An 18,528-nucleotide genomic window follows, 5' to 3' on the forward strand; every position below is an offset into this window, starting at 1 on the left:
ACGATGTCTTGCAGTGCGACGCAAAAAATATGGAAAAGATGGTAAATATGGTAAAGAAAATGTGTCCAAATTCTCTAAAATTCTCTAATATTTCAGATACACATGCAAAATAGTTTTATTTGCCGAATGTAATTAAAGAACCGGAACTAATATTTATGACATATATGTCAATTTTAAGTATGTATATTTAAGTATATAATATATTATATACTTAAAACGATCAATAAATCTTAAATGTAAATTCTATCCGCGCACGGTCGCTTGCAGCCGTATTAAAGGTTTTAGCTTTGCGTCGATTAGTGGCGTGCACTTCATAGATGCACATAAGCACAGCCTAACCTAAAATATAACTCATAAGGGGGATGGATTTTTACCATTTTATGCAGTTTTCTTTATTTATGCATACACTGGTCAAAAACTCTGTGCACGCCACTAGCGCCGATGCCCAAAGGAGCATAGTTTGACAGACTAATATTTTCTCTCTGTTCTCTATCCGACTCCGCTTTGATAAGTACCGGTCCTTATACCCCCTATAACAACATAAGTGACCTTTGCGCGTATTATCAAATAAAAAATTTACTTTTACGTAAACAAAAATATTCTGACTTTTGTGACACCATGTGAAATTAATCTAAAAGCATGTTATAATATATAGTTTAGATTAGAGATTAAAGTACAACAGAATTGCCATCTATCTAATCGTAAAAAGGTGTCAAAATAGTTTTGTTTGTTCTGAGCAATTTGAATTAATACTATTATGAGTAATAATCGTTTTAAACTAGTCTTATGTCTAGGTCGGGCGCGTCACACCGCAATGCATTGTAAAAAAAAGTTGCATAAATAATCGTATTGCATTGCAAAAAAGGGCTAACACGCCCTGCAATGTGCCGTTCTGTGCCCAGCAACCACGATTTCACACCAGTAGCATTGCAACAATGCTGGTTAGCAGCATAAATAAGCATGGCGGTAGTAGGTACTCCCCTTGACGAGCTATATCACAAAAACCTCACTACGATTCGCTTGCTTTTAATTTGGCCGTATAAAATGCGTGAGGATGAATTTGCAAAGCAATGCGTTTATCTCCGCCCCGCACCCGTGCGCGCATACCTTAATCTAACGGCCGCATGCCGTATTTTTTCAACATTATAAAAGAAGTACCATTTAAATAATTTTCATGTGATGTCAGATGACAGATCACTAGTGTCAAAAACCTTACACCATGCACACACTAGTTTGTGAACTCCCCAAGCACATGACTCAAGCGCATGACCCAGAGTCGAAGCAGGTAAAGCACCTTTCGTAGTATAACAGAATTACGAAATAATATTTGAAGTATATTTCATAAGGAATCACCCCGTGTAAAATATTAAATCGAAAGAACCATATTTATTTTTCCATACAAACGAATTCAAAACACTCATAAGTGTTTACTTATGACAACCCTATTGAAGATCAAATACCGTCACGCGCATAGTACCTACGCGACGCGATGTGTACCTAATAAAGTGACAGGAGTGGCATGATTTTAATTTTGAATATGATGTTAGGTTATCTGATTTCTCTCTGTAAAAACTATGGCAGTTGTTTACTCAAAAACTGTTAGGTTTTCGGTTACACAGATAAGTATCAGAGACAGTAGTCAATGTACCTCTAAAGCCTGTAAAGTATTATTTCGGTTGTCATTTACACGATGTAAAATAGAATTTCGGTCACAACGGTTATATTCGGTTACATTTCGATTTTTGATCTGTTTCCACTGAAACGGATTCCAAACGCAATGTTTTAGTTTGTTTTCCCTACTCTTCAATATGTTTCGTACATACCCCGCACAAACAAATTCCGCCTCAACCTTGGAATAACATCTGCCGTATGTTTTTCTATCACATCTTGTACAAAAATGACTGCTTCAAATTGATGGCTTCTGGTGCTGTCGACTTTAATGAATTGTTTACATGGATACATTTCGTGTACAGCTTTCCAGTTTTCTTGATACTACCCTTAACCTACAAGTTATAGGGACTGAAATAATCTAAGAGACCACACTTGGCCATTTACACGAAGGGACAAAAAATGTACAAAGTAAACTCTAAGATCTTGCTAAGCTCATCAAAAACAGGTTCACTCTGGGAGGTGTAAGGAAAAAACTATGACACAGTACATACACAAAAGAGTGCAATACTGAACTGGCGAATTCTATTGGTTACGTCTCTTGAGGGGAAGTCCCGCATTGCTTATCGGTCGGTCAATTGCACTTGTCCTTATTCCGCCTTAGGGGATTCCCCGCAGTATTGCGATGTATCTCGTAGTTATCGACAAAAAAAAGGCATCGCTTTATTTATAAAACATAGCTTTGCTGAAAGGTCTAACGAAAAGTCTTATTTACTCGCTGAATCTCATGCTGCTCATCGTCTGTCAGTTCTTGTCTCAGTACAAACTGCAAAGCCTAACTTCCTCGAGCATAGTTTGTTAGATTCGTGAAAAAAGTACATATGGTCTTCAATAACGCCATGCCGCGTAACTAGCAACCACACCCGGCCATTCAGAAACAATACCGCGTAAGTGATTTCATGAAAAGAAAAAACTACCAGGGGTACATACTTAAAACATTGTGATTAGTTAATAATAAGGATAAAAAAACCTAATTTTAATTCTCTAATAAAAATCTTATTGGAAAATTAACTAAAAAGTTAGATAGAGAAGATGCATTCTTATGTTAGTTACGCGGTAATGGGACATAAAACGATGTATTATCACAGCTTAACGTCGCTTAATTTAGAATTCTCTTCACATATGATGTCCACAAATTGAAAAAATCTAACACACTTCATTACACTGTTTTCTCTTATTACTTCAATTTTATTCCAACTCAAGTTTTTCTTCCGCTCGTCATTAAAATGTAACGCAGGTACTAATTTTCGACAGGGATCGCCTTCTTGTGCTTTTTCCCGCGGAAAGTATTGATTATTTTCCGAAACGGACCATACTTTTTCTTCTTGCCCTCGCTTGTTTGACTCGTACTGCTCAACGACTTGGTCTCGAAGGAGTGAAGGGAAGGCAACTCTATAGTATGTGAACGCAGGTCTATCAGCGAGGATGACTCCTTGGGTATCTCTGGGAGGGCTAAATGGTTGGCCTTGAACCCGTTCGATAATGTCAATTGGAAATCACTTGTGAATTGATGTGTATTTGTTTCTTCTACTATTTTAAGTTTCGAATGTGTCGTTTCTGTTGTGCTATTGGTTCTGTAACATAAAGATACGCAATCTCAGAGAAAATCAACCAAATTCGCATTTTCTCTGTCTGTCTATAATTTGAACAAGGGCGGTTTAAACATCACGATCGATATAAGCTTAATCAATATTCAACCAGTAGGCACTGGCCTTTCTTCATGACATCAACCCATTTCCGGCCCACTACATTTTCCGCTCGCCTCGCATGAAAAGGTGTTTAGGCAGTAGTCCAACACGCTGGCCAAGTGCGGATTGGTAGACGTCACACGCCTCTCGGAACATTATGGCGAACACCCACCCATCGGTTGATATTTAATTGTTAGAAAGCAGATAACTTGATATGCGATGCGATTTCAACGACATTTTTAATTGTTTTACGAACTGTTATTATTTTATACAATTTAATTACTAAATGGACTCCTCCTCGTGGACTAAAGATATTGCCTAGAACTAGAAGAAAGCTAAAATACAAAAAAAGAGAGGACAAGAATTTGAAATTGAACTCCGGAAAGTTATAATTGGAGACAAAAAAAAAGATAATAGAAGTCAGTGGTAAATGAGGGTCCATCGTTTCCGGAGCACTCACCGGGGCCTGTCGACGATCCGCAGCGAGTTGGACAGGCGCTCCCAGAAGTTGTAAGGCGGTCGGATGCCATTTTCCTGTTGCGGATAGCGCAGGTTGTGGTAGTACGCGAGGTGGCGCGGCAGCACGCACTCGCGGTACATCAGAGGGATTATCTTGCTCTGCTTCTTATCTTAAAAAAAGTATTTAAAAATCATTTTATTTCAGACTGCCAGTATCTTGTCCATATTCAAATTAAAGTTTCAAGCAGTATGTTCTAACCATTTATTATTTGATTGAATTAATAAAATAACTGATATAAAATTTAATTGCTATTTTAATAGGGATGAAAAATGGCGAGGAATTTTACGGCGCGTGAAATTCGTACACATACCGCGCATCGTGCAGTAAGCAAGCTCAAGCTTTCGGTGTGAAATCCTTTGCGCAGAAGTGATCGAAAAAAAAACAAATTAATGTTATAATGAAATTCAGTACAACATTATATCATCCGTTTGGATGATACAAAGGTTATTCTGATTCAGAATAGATAAATATTACATTATTTCTAAAGCACCTGATTAAAAAAAAAAATTAAAATGTAGCTAGCTTTCTTTCCATTCCAAACTGTTCCACTATTTGATACCTGCGCTTTAAAAAAACACCCATACACTAAAAAAACATTCATATATAAATATATAAAGAAAATACAAACATCGCCATCTAGCCCCAAAGTAAGCATAGCTTGTGATATTGGTACTAAGACAGCAGATGAATATTTTTATAAAAAGAATATACATAATCCGTATAAAATACAGATAATTTTATAAGGCACTGTAAAAAAATCACGTTCATCACACAAACATTTTCCAGTTAGTAGGAATCAAAATCACAGCATTGACCTCAGAAAGCAACATGTGCCACAGAAAAGCACAGGAGAGGGCAGTGTGGACGTCTCTGGACGAAGGCTATGTCGCTGGACAAGTTGATGTACAGTCAGAATAAAGGCAATGATTGTGAGGGACTTACTGATCGAATCAGCCTGCGCGAGGTTCATATAGAACACTATGGCGGGGCTCATCAGGAAGTCGGGTGAGTAAACCAGCACGATGTACCGACAGCGCTCCGCGATGAGCCGAGACACGGGCTCGAACTGCGTCGCGTGACCTGGCAGCAAGTCTTCTTCCGTGCAAAGCTGGAATATTAATTACTTGTTAACATACAATCGTTACGCTAGTTACTCTGCTTTCTTAATCCAAGGCTACGGATTTGATTCCTACAGCTAGAAAATGCTTGTGTGATGAACATGAATGCTGTTGCTGCTGTGTCTGTATATAATAAGATTTTTATGTATATTATTCATTAAAATGTTTATCAGTTATATTAGTGCACAAAACACAAGCTACGCTTACTTTGGGGATAGATGGTGATAGTTGTATTATTACTTATTTCCATAACCGTTAACGATACGTTAACGCGCGATAATGAAAGAAAAAACCGTTAAACAAACAAGAATAGAAATAAGAAGTTCCTGCACTTTCTTTTTAGATAAGCAGGAAGATGGAGAAACACAAAAAACCTATACAAGTTATTTAAAAATTACACCAAAACAGATTCAGGTTTAGTCTTATGATTTTCCAGAGTTATGCCAAAAAAAAAACAATGTTATAGCTTTGGTCACTTTCTTTGTTTGTCAGATTTTAGTATAAGTAGATTTTTACAAGTTACCTTGTTATTACTTTAGATAAAATTATTTTACATATTTATGATAATGTTTGTAAATGATTTAATATCTAACACGAATTAATGTTTTTTTCCCATAAAAGTTTAATTTGAAGGATGTACATTAAAGTATTTTTTTTTCTTTTTTTTTGTTAATGGTTTAGCAAACTATAATTCCAGTTAGTAAACACATAATAATAAGACAATGCAATAAATTAAACCATTGTTTGTACTATTCAAGTAAAAATTGCCAATCACTGTGGTAGATTTAGATAGATAAGAAGATGAGATTGAGATATATAGTCTTCATGGCATAAAATAAAAAAAATAAAAAAAAGACAAACTTTGATGGAAGAACCAATTTAAATAAGTCATTAGTGATAAGCTTGTTTAATAGACTAATTTTTTTACATACATGTACACAAATAAATACCAACAAAAATACATAATTATGTATGATGAGTATTGAGGAAAATTACCTTGAAACCTTCACTCCTCATCCGTGTCAGCAGCTCTTCCACAAAGTTCTTATCCTCTTTAGCATATAATACATATGCGTGATACCTCTGTGGCATGCCAAACAACTTGTCATCATATGTTATTATGTTCTCGTCTGACCCATCTATCGCTAGAACCACTTGGTTATTGTTCTGATTCTCTGGTCCTGTGCATATACAAAATAACACTTACAGTTATAAAATTACTGTAATGTACCTACACCTTAAGTGGGTAAATAATTAAACTTTTGATAACTATTATTTTATATTTACCAGATATTTTTTTAAATAGATTAGGATTGTCATAACTACGCTAATTATAACTATTCTATATAAATAGCTTGAAGAAACTATTAAACTTATATTTGATTAACAGCAAATGTTTGTGACATTGAGTTGGTGGGTATTTTGATGGTCCTGTATGGACTCAAACAATGGAAAGATACACTAAACAAAAAGTCTAGCCCATGTGGTGACTTTGTACGATTAGACTGTTAGCTGAAATGACGATTGTTCCCAGTGACTATTGTTTTCCAGACTGTGGCCATCTTTAACTATTGTATATCAAGCTTTTGGTAAAGTACTATATTAATTAAAGTGATTAAGTAAATAAAACGATTATGTACACGATGTGTGTTTGTAAATAATGTACGCAGAGAATAAGTAAATGTAAGTTAGCTAATATTAAATAATAAACGGAAGTAAATACGTTAATACTATACTTAATTAAATAACGTGAGTCAGTAGTTAAGGTCAATAAATAAAGTAAGTAAGTAATAAATTTAATTTAATCAAGTAAATAATATACGTTAGTAAAAATACGCGTTAGTAAATAGAATAAGTAAATAATAAGAGTAAATATGTAAGTAAGTAATGTTCTTTAGTAAATAAAGTGAGTAAGTAAATAATGTATGTAACTAATGTACTACAGTATATAAAGTCAATAAATAAATGTTTGTAAATAATGTTTGTAAGTGAGTACACAATATCAATAAATAGAATAAGTAAATAATGTAAGTTAGTTAATGTTTAATAATATATGGAAGTAAATAGTGTACGTCAATACTATACGTTAGTAAATAAGACGTGTTAGTAAGTAGAATAAGTAAATAATAAGAGTAAGTTAATAATACAATTTTATAATATTTATAAATTAATAATATAAATTTGCACACCTAAACTAGTTTTTTTTTTTTTTTATTATTATTTTTGTAAATGTGTTTCTTTGTATTTTGTTTTTGTGTGTGCAATAAAGAATTTATTATTATTATTATTAATATTCGTAAGGAAATAAATCGAATAAGTCAATAATGTAAGTTAGTAAATTAAGAGGTTAAGTAAATAATGTCAATAAAATTAATTAAGAAAATTATGCAAATAATTAAAGTGTTAAGCCAGTAAGTAAATAAAACGCATAGGTAAATAGAATAAGTAAATACAGTGAGTAAGTAAATTATGTAAGTTACTAATGTTCTATAGTAAATAAAGTGTGTAAGTATATAATGGTCAATAAATAAAGTAAGTAACTAATGTAATTTAGTAAATAAAGTGTGTAAGTAAATAATGGTAGTAACTAATGTACATAACTAAAATAAATAAAATTCCTAGCATCTTCTTTTCTAACACTGTCTAGCAACTACTATGTATCTACCAGGTTTAAATTCTATGAACATTAAAGCAAAATAGAAATAATGTAAAGAAAATAAGGATGAAATTAGGGGACAATACAAATAGAAACTTAATCTTACTCAAAAGTCGGTTGTCTCTGGCCATTTCTAAAAGATCCTCGCACACGTCATATCGGTCCAATACCTGCAGAATTTCCAACAGGCGACTTATTGTTGCTGTGCCGTCATTCTTGCTTAGCCATATCTCCAGGACTTTCCCCATTTTGTCTGGAACCTCATTTATGCTGGCTGCTGCTTCAGCTGATATAGCCACAAGGGATGCAACACCACGCCAATCTCTATAATGATCACATGTAAACGAGTGACAAAGTTCTCAGCATAACATATTTTAAAAAAAACAATGAGCTAACCTCTGAGAGGTAAAACAAACAAATACAAACCCACAAAGGCAATACCAGGCCTTAACGTGAGACTAACAACAAAACATCTTAGCCTACATCGGGGCCAGGACAAACTAAGAGCAGCTGCTTGAAAGATAATTGGGCACTCCTTGGATCATTGACCAAATACCTCTTTATTCTAATGAAACTATAACACAGATAATACTCAGTTGCCATTCCAACTGAGCATTGTGTTTTGTAGAGTAACTAAACAAGAATGAACGAACAAACAAAGAACTAGGTTCATCCATTTAAATAGAATTAATCTGTAAATAACAAAACATAAATTTGTATCACCTATCCATAGAGAAAGTAACAAAATCTAGTGCACACACAGTCTTGCTAGCACAAACTAAAAACTAAAGTTTTTTTTTTAAACTTACCGTGAATATCTGTTAAATAGAGAAAATAAAACGCAAAATAAAGATTGTCATGTTATTCAAGTCTACAAATAATAAGTTGCAACAAACTAATTCAATGATACTTTTTTAACTTTGGCGAATAAACTAAACTAATTAATCGGACTAACGGGATTAAAAGGTCACTTTATTACCTGTGTCTCGTTAAGTTATCGGGGTTGAGGATAGGCAGTACTTTTCTCGGATTCAAACGCTCTGATAGCAAATTTCGAGATTCACCACTGAGAGCACTCAATGGGACGGTATTCAAACCAATCATTTCGTCACTAATTTCTTTCGTAGCTTATCACAGTTTACTTTACGTTTTTGGGCACTTTCATTTCGCAACAGTTCTTCGAAATGCAACACATAAATTAAAAATAAATTCGCAAGTGTTGTTTGTGTAGTTATGTGTTATGTCAAAAAACTTATCACAAGTCATAGACAACATTTGTCATCAACTACTGTCTAGTGTCTACCATGGACAATAAAATATATGCGAGGTATGGAGGGTAGAGGTAAGGAGAGTCATCTGTGTATATGAAAAAGTGTCGTCAAAATGTATTGAATTAGGATGGCGCCACATTTGCATCAGGGTAACTCTTAAAAGAAGCGCCAAATATAAATATTGTTAGCTTGAAAAATAAACAAGGAAGTATGGAGATACAAGGAAGTATGGAGATACAAGGAAGTAAGGTTATATTTACCACAATATTTTGTACAACGTAAGTTGTTGAAATTCTCAATAATTAACTACTTTAGTCGATAATGACATTAAATTTTTTAACTCTGCATACTTCAATTCATCTACGATTGCTACATTCATACCATACCCTGTGCATCCACCAGCGCCATTGTGGAGGATTTTTGAACTGTTATTTAGCGCATACACTGGACACTTTTTCAACTTTTCTCCCATATAAGATGACTCTCCTTACCTCTACCCTCCATAATGCGAGGACAGGAACGTAATTAAAGTTTCGTCAGATCATCCAACCTCAAGTGAAAACAGGTGTATTGAAACATCTTTCCAACTATATTATCGAATTATTCAAAAAAAATCTTGTTAAAGCTTATATCGTATATTCATTACAGGCAATAAAAATAGTAATTAAAAGAAACTTATCTTGAAACTGATAACCGGATGAAAGAAAAATAATGTTCCTATATATACCTACTAACTGACCCGCGCGACTTCGTCTGCACCAAATCGGTTATTAGAGGTTTCAATATCTTAAAAAACCTAGAAACAAATTGCAACGCTACCAGGTCCAGTTTTATTTCCAAACTATGTTATTCGAGGCCGGGCGGCCCGCTGCATTTTGTGACTTAAAAGTCGGCATGACATCTTTAGAAAACATCGTTATATTTCAGCTAATTTACAGAAATAGGATGGTACGCATGCACTTAATCGTTGTGCCATATGCCTTGCGACTTGCTAGTATCTTTGAAGAGTTATGTCCTTTATGTCCAACAATATTTATCAGATCTTCATTCAAATTACACAATACATGCTTGTTATACTTTCAAATAAATTCATATAGGTTCAAATTTAACGGAGCTATGAAGTAAAATTGATAAAAATTTTCATCCCGTTTCCCGGAGGAAACTTATTGTTTATCGCGATAAAAAGTAGCCTATATGTTGACCCGGAATACCAGCTACCAGTATACGAAATTTTATTTAAATCCGTTCAGTAGTTTTCGCGTGATGCCCGGACAGACAGACAGACAGACAAAAATTAAATAAAAATCTGTTTTGGGCTCAGTATCCATTATAAAGCATCCCCCAATCAAAATTTTCAAAATATATTAAATAATATTACAAAATCTTTGGGTAAAAAACATACCAACAAAACTTAATTAATATAAAATTTAAAAAGATTCATATAAAGAATAGGTGGTTGTCGGCTTCACCGACAAAAGAATTGAGATATAAACGGGTGCAAAGTTCTGTAGATAATTTCAAATTTATTTATAAGAAAATAACACCTACAAAAATTTTAATTTAAATGCATACAAAATATTCAAAAAAATATAACTTCTTGAGATATATTGAAGCTCCATATTTGACTTTGTTTTTTTTCGTACGCAAATTATTTTGTAGTGGGCTAGTCTACTTATCATCTTTATGTTATACTTTACTACATGTATATTTATGTTATTATAATTATTTATGTACCATAAATTGTGATTGTGATTGTGAGGTTTATTGTTGAGCTTCAATTTATTCTAAAAAAAACTGCATTTTAAAATAATTCTTCTGTTCAAATTTAAGAAGTTACATAATTATATTTTTGAATAGCAAATTTGAAAAAAAATAAAATATTGTATTATAAATTTAACTTTTTGACCTTTAGTCCAGCTGTAGTGGACTGTTACAGTCTGTGATGAGTTGATGATGAAGGGGATTCTACTTACACGAGCTTTCTGATTGCATGCCATGTCCCGTTGCACGTGGAAGGCCGTTCTTAAGCAACGGGCAAGGGTAATCGATCCATCAACAATAAAACACCAGTATAATCGTTTCCAATATTTTTATTTTTAAATTAGTGGCAGTGAAGTTTATACGAGATGTCTCTTAATGTTACTAACTGAACCCGGTTCTCACAGTCGTCGCTACGAATAATTCATTACAATTATTTTATTACTCATCATTTACCGAAAACATTTAAAATCAATGTAAATTTCGAACAATATGGAAGTCTTTACACCATTTTACTTAAACTAGTGGGCTATAAACTAAAATATTTACCTAGTTTACTTACAAAGTTACAGACACTCGCACATTGCACATTTTTTACAGATTTCTGCATCACCAATTTTTATGACAACTTAATAAAAAGATCTAACATTGAAAAAAGGTGTAGGTACTTATTAACTTATTTTTATCAAGTAAAGTGTTGAAAGTTACTATGTTATAGATCATATACCGGTGTGTATATATAATTTCACTTGACTCGGTTACTTTAAAAATACTCGAATCGCTAAAGATGTCCTTATAATATTTGAAAACCATTTCTCCAGGATCCCTTCAACAGATCTTGACCGGATGAAAATGGGATTACATGGGAAGTATACCGTCGCGAAAAAAAAAACATTTTTGAAATTTCTGAAATTCTAAAAACCTCCTCCTTTTTTTAAGTCGGTTAATAAAATAAGTATTGAATATTATTACATAACTATTTGTTATTTTATCTGACCAATGACAATAGTACCTACAATGTAAAGACTTCGATATTATCAAAAATAACAGAATACACATTTTGGCACTTGAACACACAATCTTTCTCACATTTTAATAAATACTGAAGAATATACAAACAAAGAAAATCTGAATTAAGAGAATACAATTGAAGTTATTGTTGTTATACTCGACTGGATACCGTTTTTCAAGGTCTTTATGTAAGTTATCAATAAAAACGATGACTTTAGTTTAGCCAGCGAGATGAGATAAATACCTAATGTAAACTCACTTTGATCTTAATGCGGGTGCAGGTAACGAAGATAGGTAAACGAACCTGTCTTTTTGTCTCACACGCAAATTACCGTCAATGTCTGTTTACAATTTAGATTCATCTCGTTGACAATACTTTACAACATTCATTGCTGTTGAATATATTAACGTAAATATAATGTAAATTAACAATTTTTTTGATGTTAGTTACAAAAATTTTACTAGCGTTCAACATTACAACACCTTAAAAAATCATTGGCACATTAAAATTATCTTCTAGAAGTGCTTTTTTGTTTGTGGATTACATTAATTATTACTTTTTTTAAATAGCTTTACGTATTCATTTTGCACTTTGGAAATAACAACAGTGACTTCATTTCTTATTAACAATATAAATGTTAAACGCAAACGTATTGCAAAAGTTTTACACATAGAAATGAAGAGTTTTATTACAACAATTCGTTGCTATTTCTAAGTTTGAATATTGCGTTGTTTACACTTTTGATTTTCTTGTCCGCTCCATCGCTTGTCAATTTAAATCGAATTAATTTAGCATAAAAATAATTTAATTGCAAAATTGCAAAACTTGTTCGAATGTCATTTGGGTATGGAGTAGGTACGCATTTACAGATTCAGTTCGCAGATAATTAATTTGTATGGTAGGTACTTTGGGCTCTTGGTCAGTATACAGATTAAAAACGGCTTGAAGATCTATAATGATTTAGCTCAAAGAATATTCCTTGCAAACTAGAGTGGAAAATGCTCATCATCATATCAACCCATTACCAGTACACTACTGGGCACGGGTCTCCTCGCACAATGAGCAGGGGTTAAAGCCAACGGCTTACCCCCTGCTCATTGTGCGCTAAACCGCACTGGGACAGAGTGTTGGACGACGGTCCAACACTCTGTCCCAGTGCGGTTTAGTAACAACTCGCTTAGGAAGCCATAATATATTAATATCTCCTTATCTTTATATATTAATATCTTTTTAATATTTGCTTCAGGATATTCTTTGTTTTATTTATTATGATTGTTTACAGTTAATCTGTTATTTTACGAACTAATCAAAATGTTACGAAACACTCGTTGTCCCTCATAGTTTTTGATATTCCAAGAACATGAGGGGTGGCCGCACCAAATTATAAAAAGACGTCACTTTTAGGCTAGGCTATGGATAATATCATTTTTTTTTAAAGTTACGAATGGTGCCTTAATAATTGTGATATATCTAATTCTCAAATAATTACATAGATCTGTCTTTTGAAGTAACTAGAAATTCTTGCTCCGCACCACCAAGGCAAGTTGAGCATTTTGGTTAAAACTTTTTTAAATTTTGTTGTTAATTTTCGGCAGGAGCCAAATTTGTTGTAAATTTTATCTCTAATCTAAATTAAATTGAAAAGTCTAAAAACAGGAAACATTGTGGAAAGGACAGTTCCTATTTTAGACCTGTCAGGAGTTACATTAGAGATTTGCGGTACAGCAGAATTGCCTCTAACAATAGGCACACAACAATAAATAAATAAGCTAAATCAGATCTTTTATGAACGAATAAGTATACTAATATGAACAGTATTTTTTTGGGAGCCACAGGTAGCGAACGGTCGCTGATACATAGTTAGTTTAGATAGTCGGTACATAGTTCAGTAAAAACAAAAAGCATGCTTGAATTTAAAAAAATAGGGGAAACAAAAAATGTATTATTTAATAACTTAGGTATATCTAAACAAATTTTCCATAATCTGGCGAGCAATAAAAACACACACATATTACCTACATGCATTTATAAATGCACATCCAGACCCCGCTAACCCAACTACACAAAACGACATTGATGTAAAAACGCACATTGCAGGATCTTATTGCTGGAATTCAAACATCAAATTTGAAAATTAATTCACCGCAAATTTTTGCACCAGGCAGCCTTTAACGCTGGACAAGTTTTGCAGTTATTTTAACTCAACTTCTTGTTAGTATTGTACAACACATACTACAGTATGATGAGCACTTTTTTTGTCCCCGATAAATCCATTACATTTGTGCCAATGCTTCTATTGCGTTCCGTTACAATGTCGCGTACAAAAGGAACCAATTGGGGGTATGTTTTTAATATAACTGTCCTACCCCTAAAAGGTTCGACCGCTACCAATTTTGATTACCTTTTTAAGTCTCGCTAGTCTGTTATATCTTCAACAATCACCTGCTTAGCGTGTTAGGTGTAAGTTCTAGATTATATTTTACAAATCTAATGAACTAACAATGGCGAACCAATTGAGCAACTAGCTAACACTTCGAGCGTCCAATATAGCCATCAATAGATTAAGGTGATACCACATTATGGTTTAAGATGATGACGTTTCACAGCCATGAATAGCTAATCTTTAGTTCTCTAAATTCATGAATTCAAAAAGTTACGATACTAATTTATTGTAAATATAAAAAGGAAGTTTTTATATTATTTTAATCGAGTTTTTATAAAAGTTTACATTGCTACCCGACAAAAACATCCGTACAAACTTTTCATATTCATGCGTTGAACCATAACGATAAAACTTTCTTATTCCATCATAAAACTAAGCTGACACATTTTCATAGTTACTATGGTTTTTTTATATTAATGGTTTGAAGGCAATTCTGACAAGTAAAGTGGAACCAAGGCTCTCGAACTTGGTAATAACTTATTTTTTTTAACTAACTTAAAGTATTGAAGCATTACATACATGTACATAATATAACCAATAGGGAAAATATTTCATAAAAATCGTTCAAAGGCCAGGAAAATATAAACCTCGCCATATTGCGGATGAAAATTGAACGCACACACCTCTGTCAAACGTTGCCGGTTACCAGAACAGGTTTTTTATTTTCCTGTAGGACTAGCATTCGCACTACGAGATATTTATCTCTCGTTACTCGATTTTTTTCTATAGAGATTTCCGAGATAATGAGTAGATATAACACTCTCGTGGCGCGCATCCTAGCCCTACTGGTCAGGCTTTACATAAAATATGAAAAAATAACAATAGAATAGACTTAGAAGCTGTACAAACGAATCTTAAAATAAGAAAACAGTAAATAATTATGTTATAAGTAGGTTATAACTTAACATAACATTCACTTTTTATGAATTGAGGGGATTATAATAAGTTTAGGTACAAATAGCTGTTTATACACCTAACTTTAAATATATATTTGGGAGAATATTTATTGGCATTAGTAATGTAAAAGGCCGGGTTCACATAATATGGATGAAGATATGAAATACCGGGAATATTTTCTACATTTTATTTCCTCTTCCCTATTATAATAATCAAATTTAATGATACATAAACGTGTCAATGAAATTAATGTATAAAATAATATGTGCATATAAGGCAAATCAAATCAATATAAAAAGTATTTTTGTTATTATAAAATTATACATAATATGTATAATTATAAAATTATACATAATATGTATAATTTTATCTACCGTGCTAAAATAATGTTTTTAAAAAAAAAAAATTAAAATAAAAGAAAGAAAATTCAATGCTTGAAGTCACTGGTATTTCAAATGAAGAAAAAATGTAACAGTTCTTTAGTCGTAATATTTTTCTCTTTTCTACGGCCAACATGTGATTATTTTATGTATTTTTTTTATTTCTTATAATATTAATATCAATTTATATTTTTGCAAAGTCCAGTTACTCCTTCATGAATCGTAGCCACTGTTTCGAAATAGCTTCACCTAATTTTTTTATAGCAATAGTATTTTAGAAATTATTTAATTAGAATTAATAAAAAGACAAGTCACAATATCAAACCTTAAAATCATACTCTTAAGTTACACATATCAAAACATCAAAATTGTTATTTCACTGGATCTTAAAAAGCGGTTCATGATAATTTTATTGTTCTCTGTTCAAATGGAAAAACATATTTATATCATAATATTATAATATCAAAAACGCATAGGTCTTCAGAACGCCCGCTTAACAGTCTAGCTTTTAATTTAAAAAATTACAATCTAAGTAATACAAGTTACTTTTCTTAAATTATTATTCCTTTTAAATCTTGCACTTCTTTTACTTTTATTAAGTACCTACTTATTTTTTCCATTTCGCAAAGTTCCCTAAAAGAAGGACTCGAATGTTTTGATATTTTAAATTTATAAAAAAAAATTGATTACTGTTATATAACGTTAACAATAAGAAGTTATATTGGTAACAATGAACACTTTATGTTGTAGACAAATCTCAAATGTAAAGAAAACTGGCATAGGGTCTAAAAATATTGCTCTATATTTCCACTGGAAATATTGTCATAAAAAAAGCACTACCTTACGACATGTCAGTTTTATTAAGTTAAGGGATTTGTATACAGCATCATGACATCATTGCCTAATTTATAGTGGGCCTTGTTGATTGAGACTAATAAATATAGAAAAAAATATGTAGCTGTAGGTAAAAGTACATCGAGAAAATGTATAAAAATTTTTCATGAACCGTTCTGAACGTAGTCACGGAAAAAAAAAACTTGACATAAATACAACTGGCTGTCGTACACCAAAATGTATACTGACGATCGACCCAAGACATATTCATAATATCTGACACTCCCTCCGCACGCTACGAGGCGAGCTTCTCGACAATCGTAATATTACACCTTAAATAACTATACATATGGCTGTAAAACTTATTAAACCTCAATATATAATACATTCGTGTTACTTTATCTGTACTATACAAAAATTAAAAACATTATACAATAATCACTACCGATATCATAGAGCTTATAGATACAAGAATCGACTTACAACTACCAAATACCAATTTGGCATGATGACATTACAGTGACGGTATAGGTATTCGTATTTTTAGTTACAACCTTTTTTAATAACATTCACTTTATTAGCTAGACGCGTTATTAATAATATCTATGAAATAATGTTTCATGCCTCTTTTCTGATACGACTCGAGTCTAATGAGTGCTTCTCTCGCGAATTAGAGCTCGCATCTCTACGATCGGCTCTCCCCGTTTAGTGGAACTTCTTGACAGTGGATAGTGAAAGGCTGTCAGTTGCATACTTGCAACTTATGTTGAGATGACTGGACAACCATGACTGTCGAATAATGAAGAAATAATGTTCTACAATTAAAGAACGCAACAAAATTTTAAATCATATTTGCTCTGCATTATTAAACACCTTATTAAATTTATTATGCTTTATTGTTGCATTCAAAAATTTTAAATTTATAAATAAGGTATTAATTAACTATTCACTCTTCAAAATTCATATTCAGGATTGAAATTTATAAGAGTAGCTACTTAAAAATATTTAAAATTTAATTATTAATACTTACTACCATCACTTAAAGCAGTGTTATTGTAATATTATCCTCTCGTTTCAGAATAATCAGTATTATATCCCTATTTTAGAAACCTCTAGGCTTGGCATATAAAACTCGTATTTAAGAATAATAATACTTTCAGCTTAAGTAAAGGTCAGGTTTTGTATGGCTTAACCGTTAAAAAGTTAAAGAAAACTTCTGTGTAGGTGAGAACAACTGGCTGAAAACTTTTGCGTAGGCGAGAACAACTGTCAGGAAACTTCTACTATACGGGGACTGGTTAGGTAAAAATAATAATATGTTCACAAAGAGCAAATGCTCATCAGTCTAACCCCACACAACTACGTCATCGTCTCATACAGTAATTTTTTTTTTTAACTACCACGACAGCTAAATATTTGCCGCATAACAACGACTCTCAAATACATGACTGTACATAAGAATCTGTCTGCGGTGTATGGTACTTATATAAATGAGCATATTTGCAGCAAATACCTTAGGTGCTGACGCCTATTTATCAATACACACCTCGTTTACATTACTATTCTGCTATATTTATCGTTTTAAAGACTTTGAAATGAAGGAAGCTTCTCTATTTCCCCCGTGTTTATACAAACATAGAGCGATTGTAACAAAAAAGTGAACAACCGATTTTAACGATTCTTACACTGGGTTATTTGTTATACTTATGGGAAGTTCTATTAAATAAACCAACTTCGGAAATGGAGGGTACACTTTATAGGCAAATAGATCTTAGTTGTACAGCTCTTAAATAGAACGCCTGTGTTAATTAAATAGCAACCCATCGCGCAGGCACTTACACTCTCAATAAATGCAATAGTTTAGCTAATGGTATACCTTTCAACCTTTAGTCTAGAAAAACATGGAAGTCGGTTTATTTAAAATGAACACTTTTATATATTATGAAGTCTTAACCATAATTTTAGGAGGTAAATGGTGTTATTCACTTTATGACCATAGGAAAGACCATAACATTTTCTAACGTAAATCGATAACGATCGAAATATTTAGGCCTACCACGTGTCTATACGGAAATACTGCAATCGTGACATAAATTAATTTCAACAAACAATAGTTACCAGGAATTACTATAAAACTGTTACCGTGCCCGTGGTGTATTTTTTCAAATAAACGAACGTCACACGAGCAAGCGCTGCGAGTTGAGAAATCCGTACAAAAGCAGATTAACGCGCCGTCGCTGTCACGTTTGCTAACTTGAACACTTGCACGACTGGCTCTGAGCG

General features: G+C 32.7%; 1 protein-coding gene and 1 long non-coding RNA gene across 2 annotated transcripts; both read right to left on the minus strand.

Annotated features, from left to right (window-relative positions):
- Positions 1 to 1,453: 1,453 nt before the first annotated feature.
- On the minus strand, positions 1,454 to 17,984 carry LOC120624446. The gene is made up of 3 exons (XR_005658766.1): positions 17,975 to 17,984; positions 12,779 to 12,781; positions 1,454 to 1,843 (listed from the first exon to the last, which is right to left on the minus strand). It is a non-coding gene; the product is annotated as an uncharacterized LOC120624446 (long non-coding RNA).
- On the minus strand, positions 1,838 to 8,884 carry LOC120624445 (myeloid differentiation primary response protein MyD88-A). The gene is made up of 6 exons (XM_039890992.1): positions 8,630 to 8,884; positions 7,757 to 7,974; positions 5,991 to 6,175; positions 4,819 to 4,984; positions 3,817 to 3,985; positions 1,838 to 3,242 (listed from the first exon to the last, which is right to left on the minus strand). The coding sequence occupies exons 1-6, from the start codon at positions 8,752 to 8,754 to the stop codon at positions 2,909 to 2,911; spliced, it is 1,197 nt and encodes a 398-aa protein (XP_039746926.1). The 5' UTR covers positions 8,755 to 8,884; the 3' UTR covers positions 1,838 to 2,908.
- Positions 17,985 to 18,528: the final 544 nt, after the last annotated feature.

The sequence above is a fragment of the Pararge aegeria genome, chromosome 6 (genome assembly GCF_905163445.1).
Source record: "Pararge aegeria chromosome 6, ilParAegt1.1, whole genome shotgun sequence".
Taxonomy (NCBI): domain Eukaryota; kingdom Metazoa; phylum Arthropoda; class Insecta; order Lepidoptera; family Nymphalidae; genus Pararge; species Pararge aegeria.

Excerpts from the sequence above, each read along its gene's own strand:
- LOC120624445 (XM_039890992.1), bottom strand. The coding sequence starts at position 8,754 with ATGATTGGTTTGAATACCGTCCCATTGAGTGCTCTCAGTGGTGAATCT. Across the intron at positions 7,975-8,629 it reads GATAACTTAACGAGACACAG|AGATTGGCGTGGTGTTGCAT; the intron begins GTAATAAAGTGA and ends TGATCATTATAG. Across the intron at positions 3,243-3,816 it reads CGGATCGTCGACAGGCCCCG|AACCAATAGCACAACAGAAA; the intron begins GTGAGTGCTCCG and ends TTTATGTTACAG.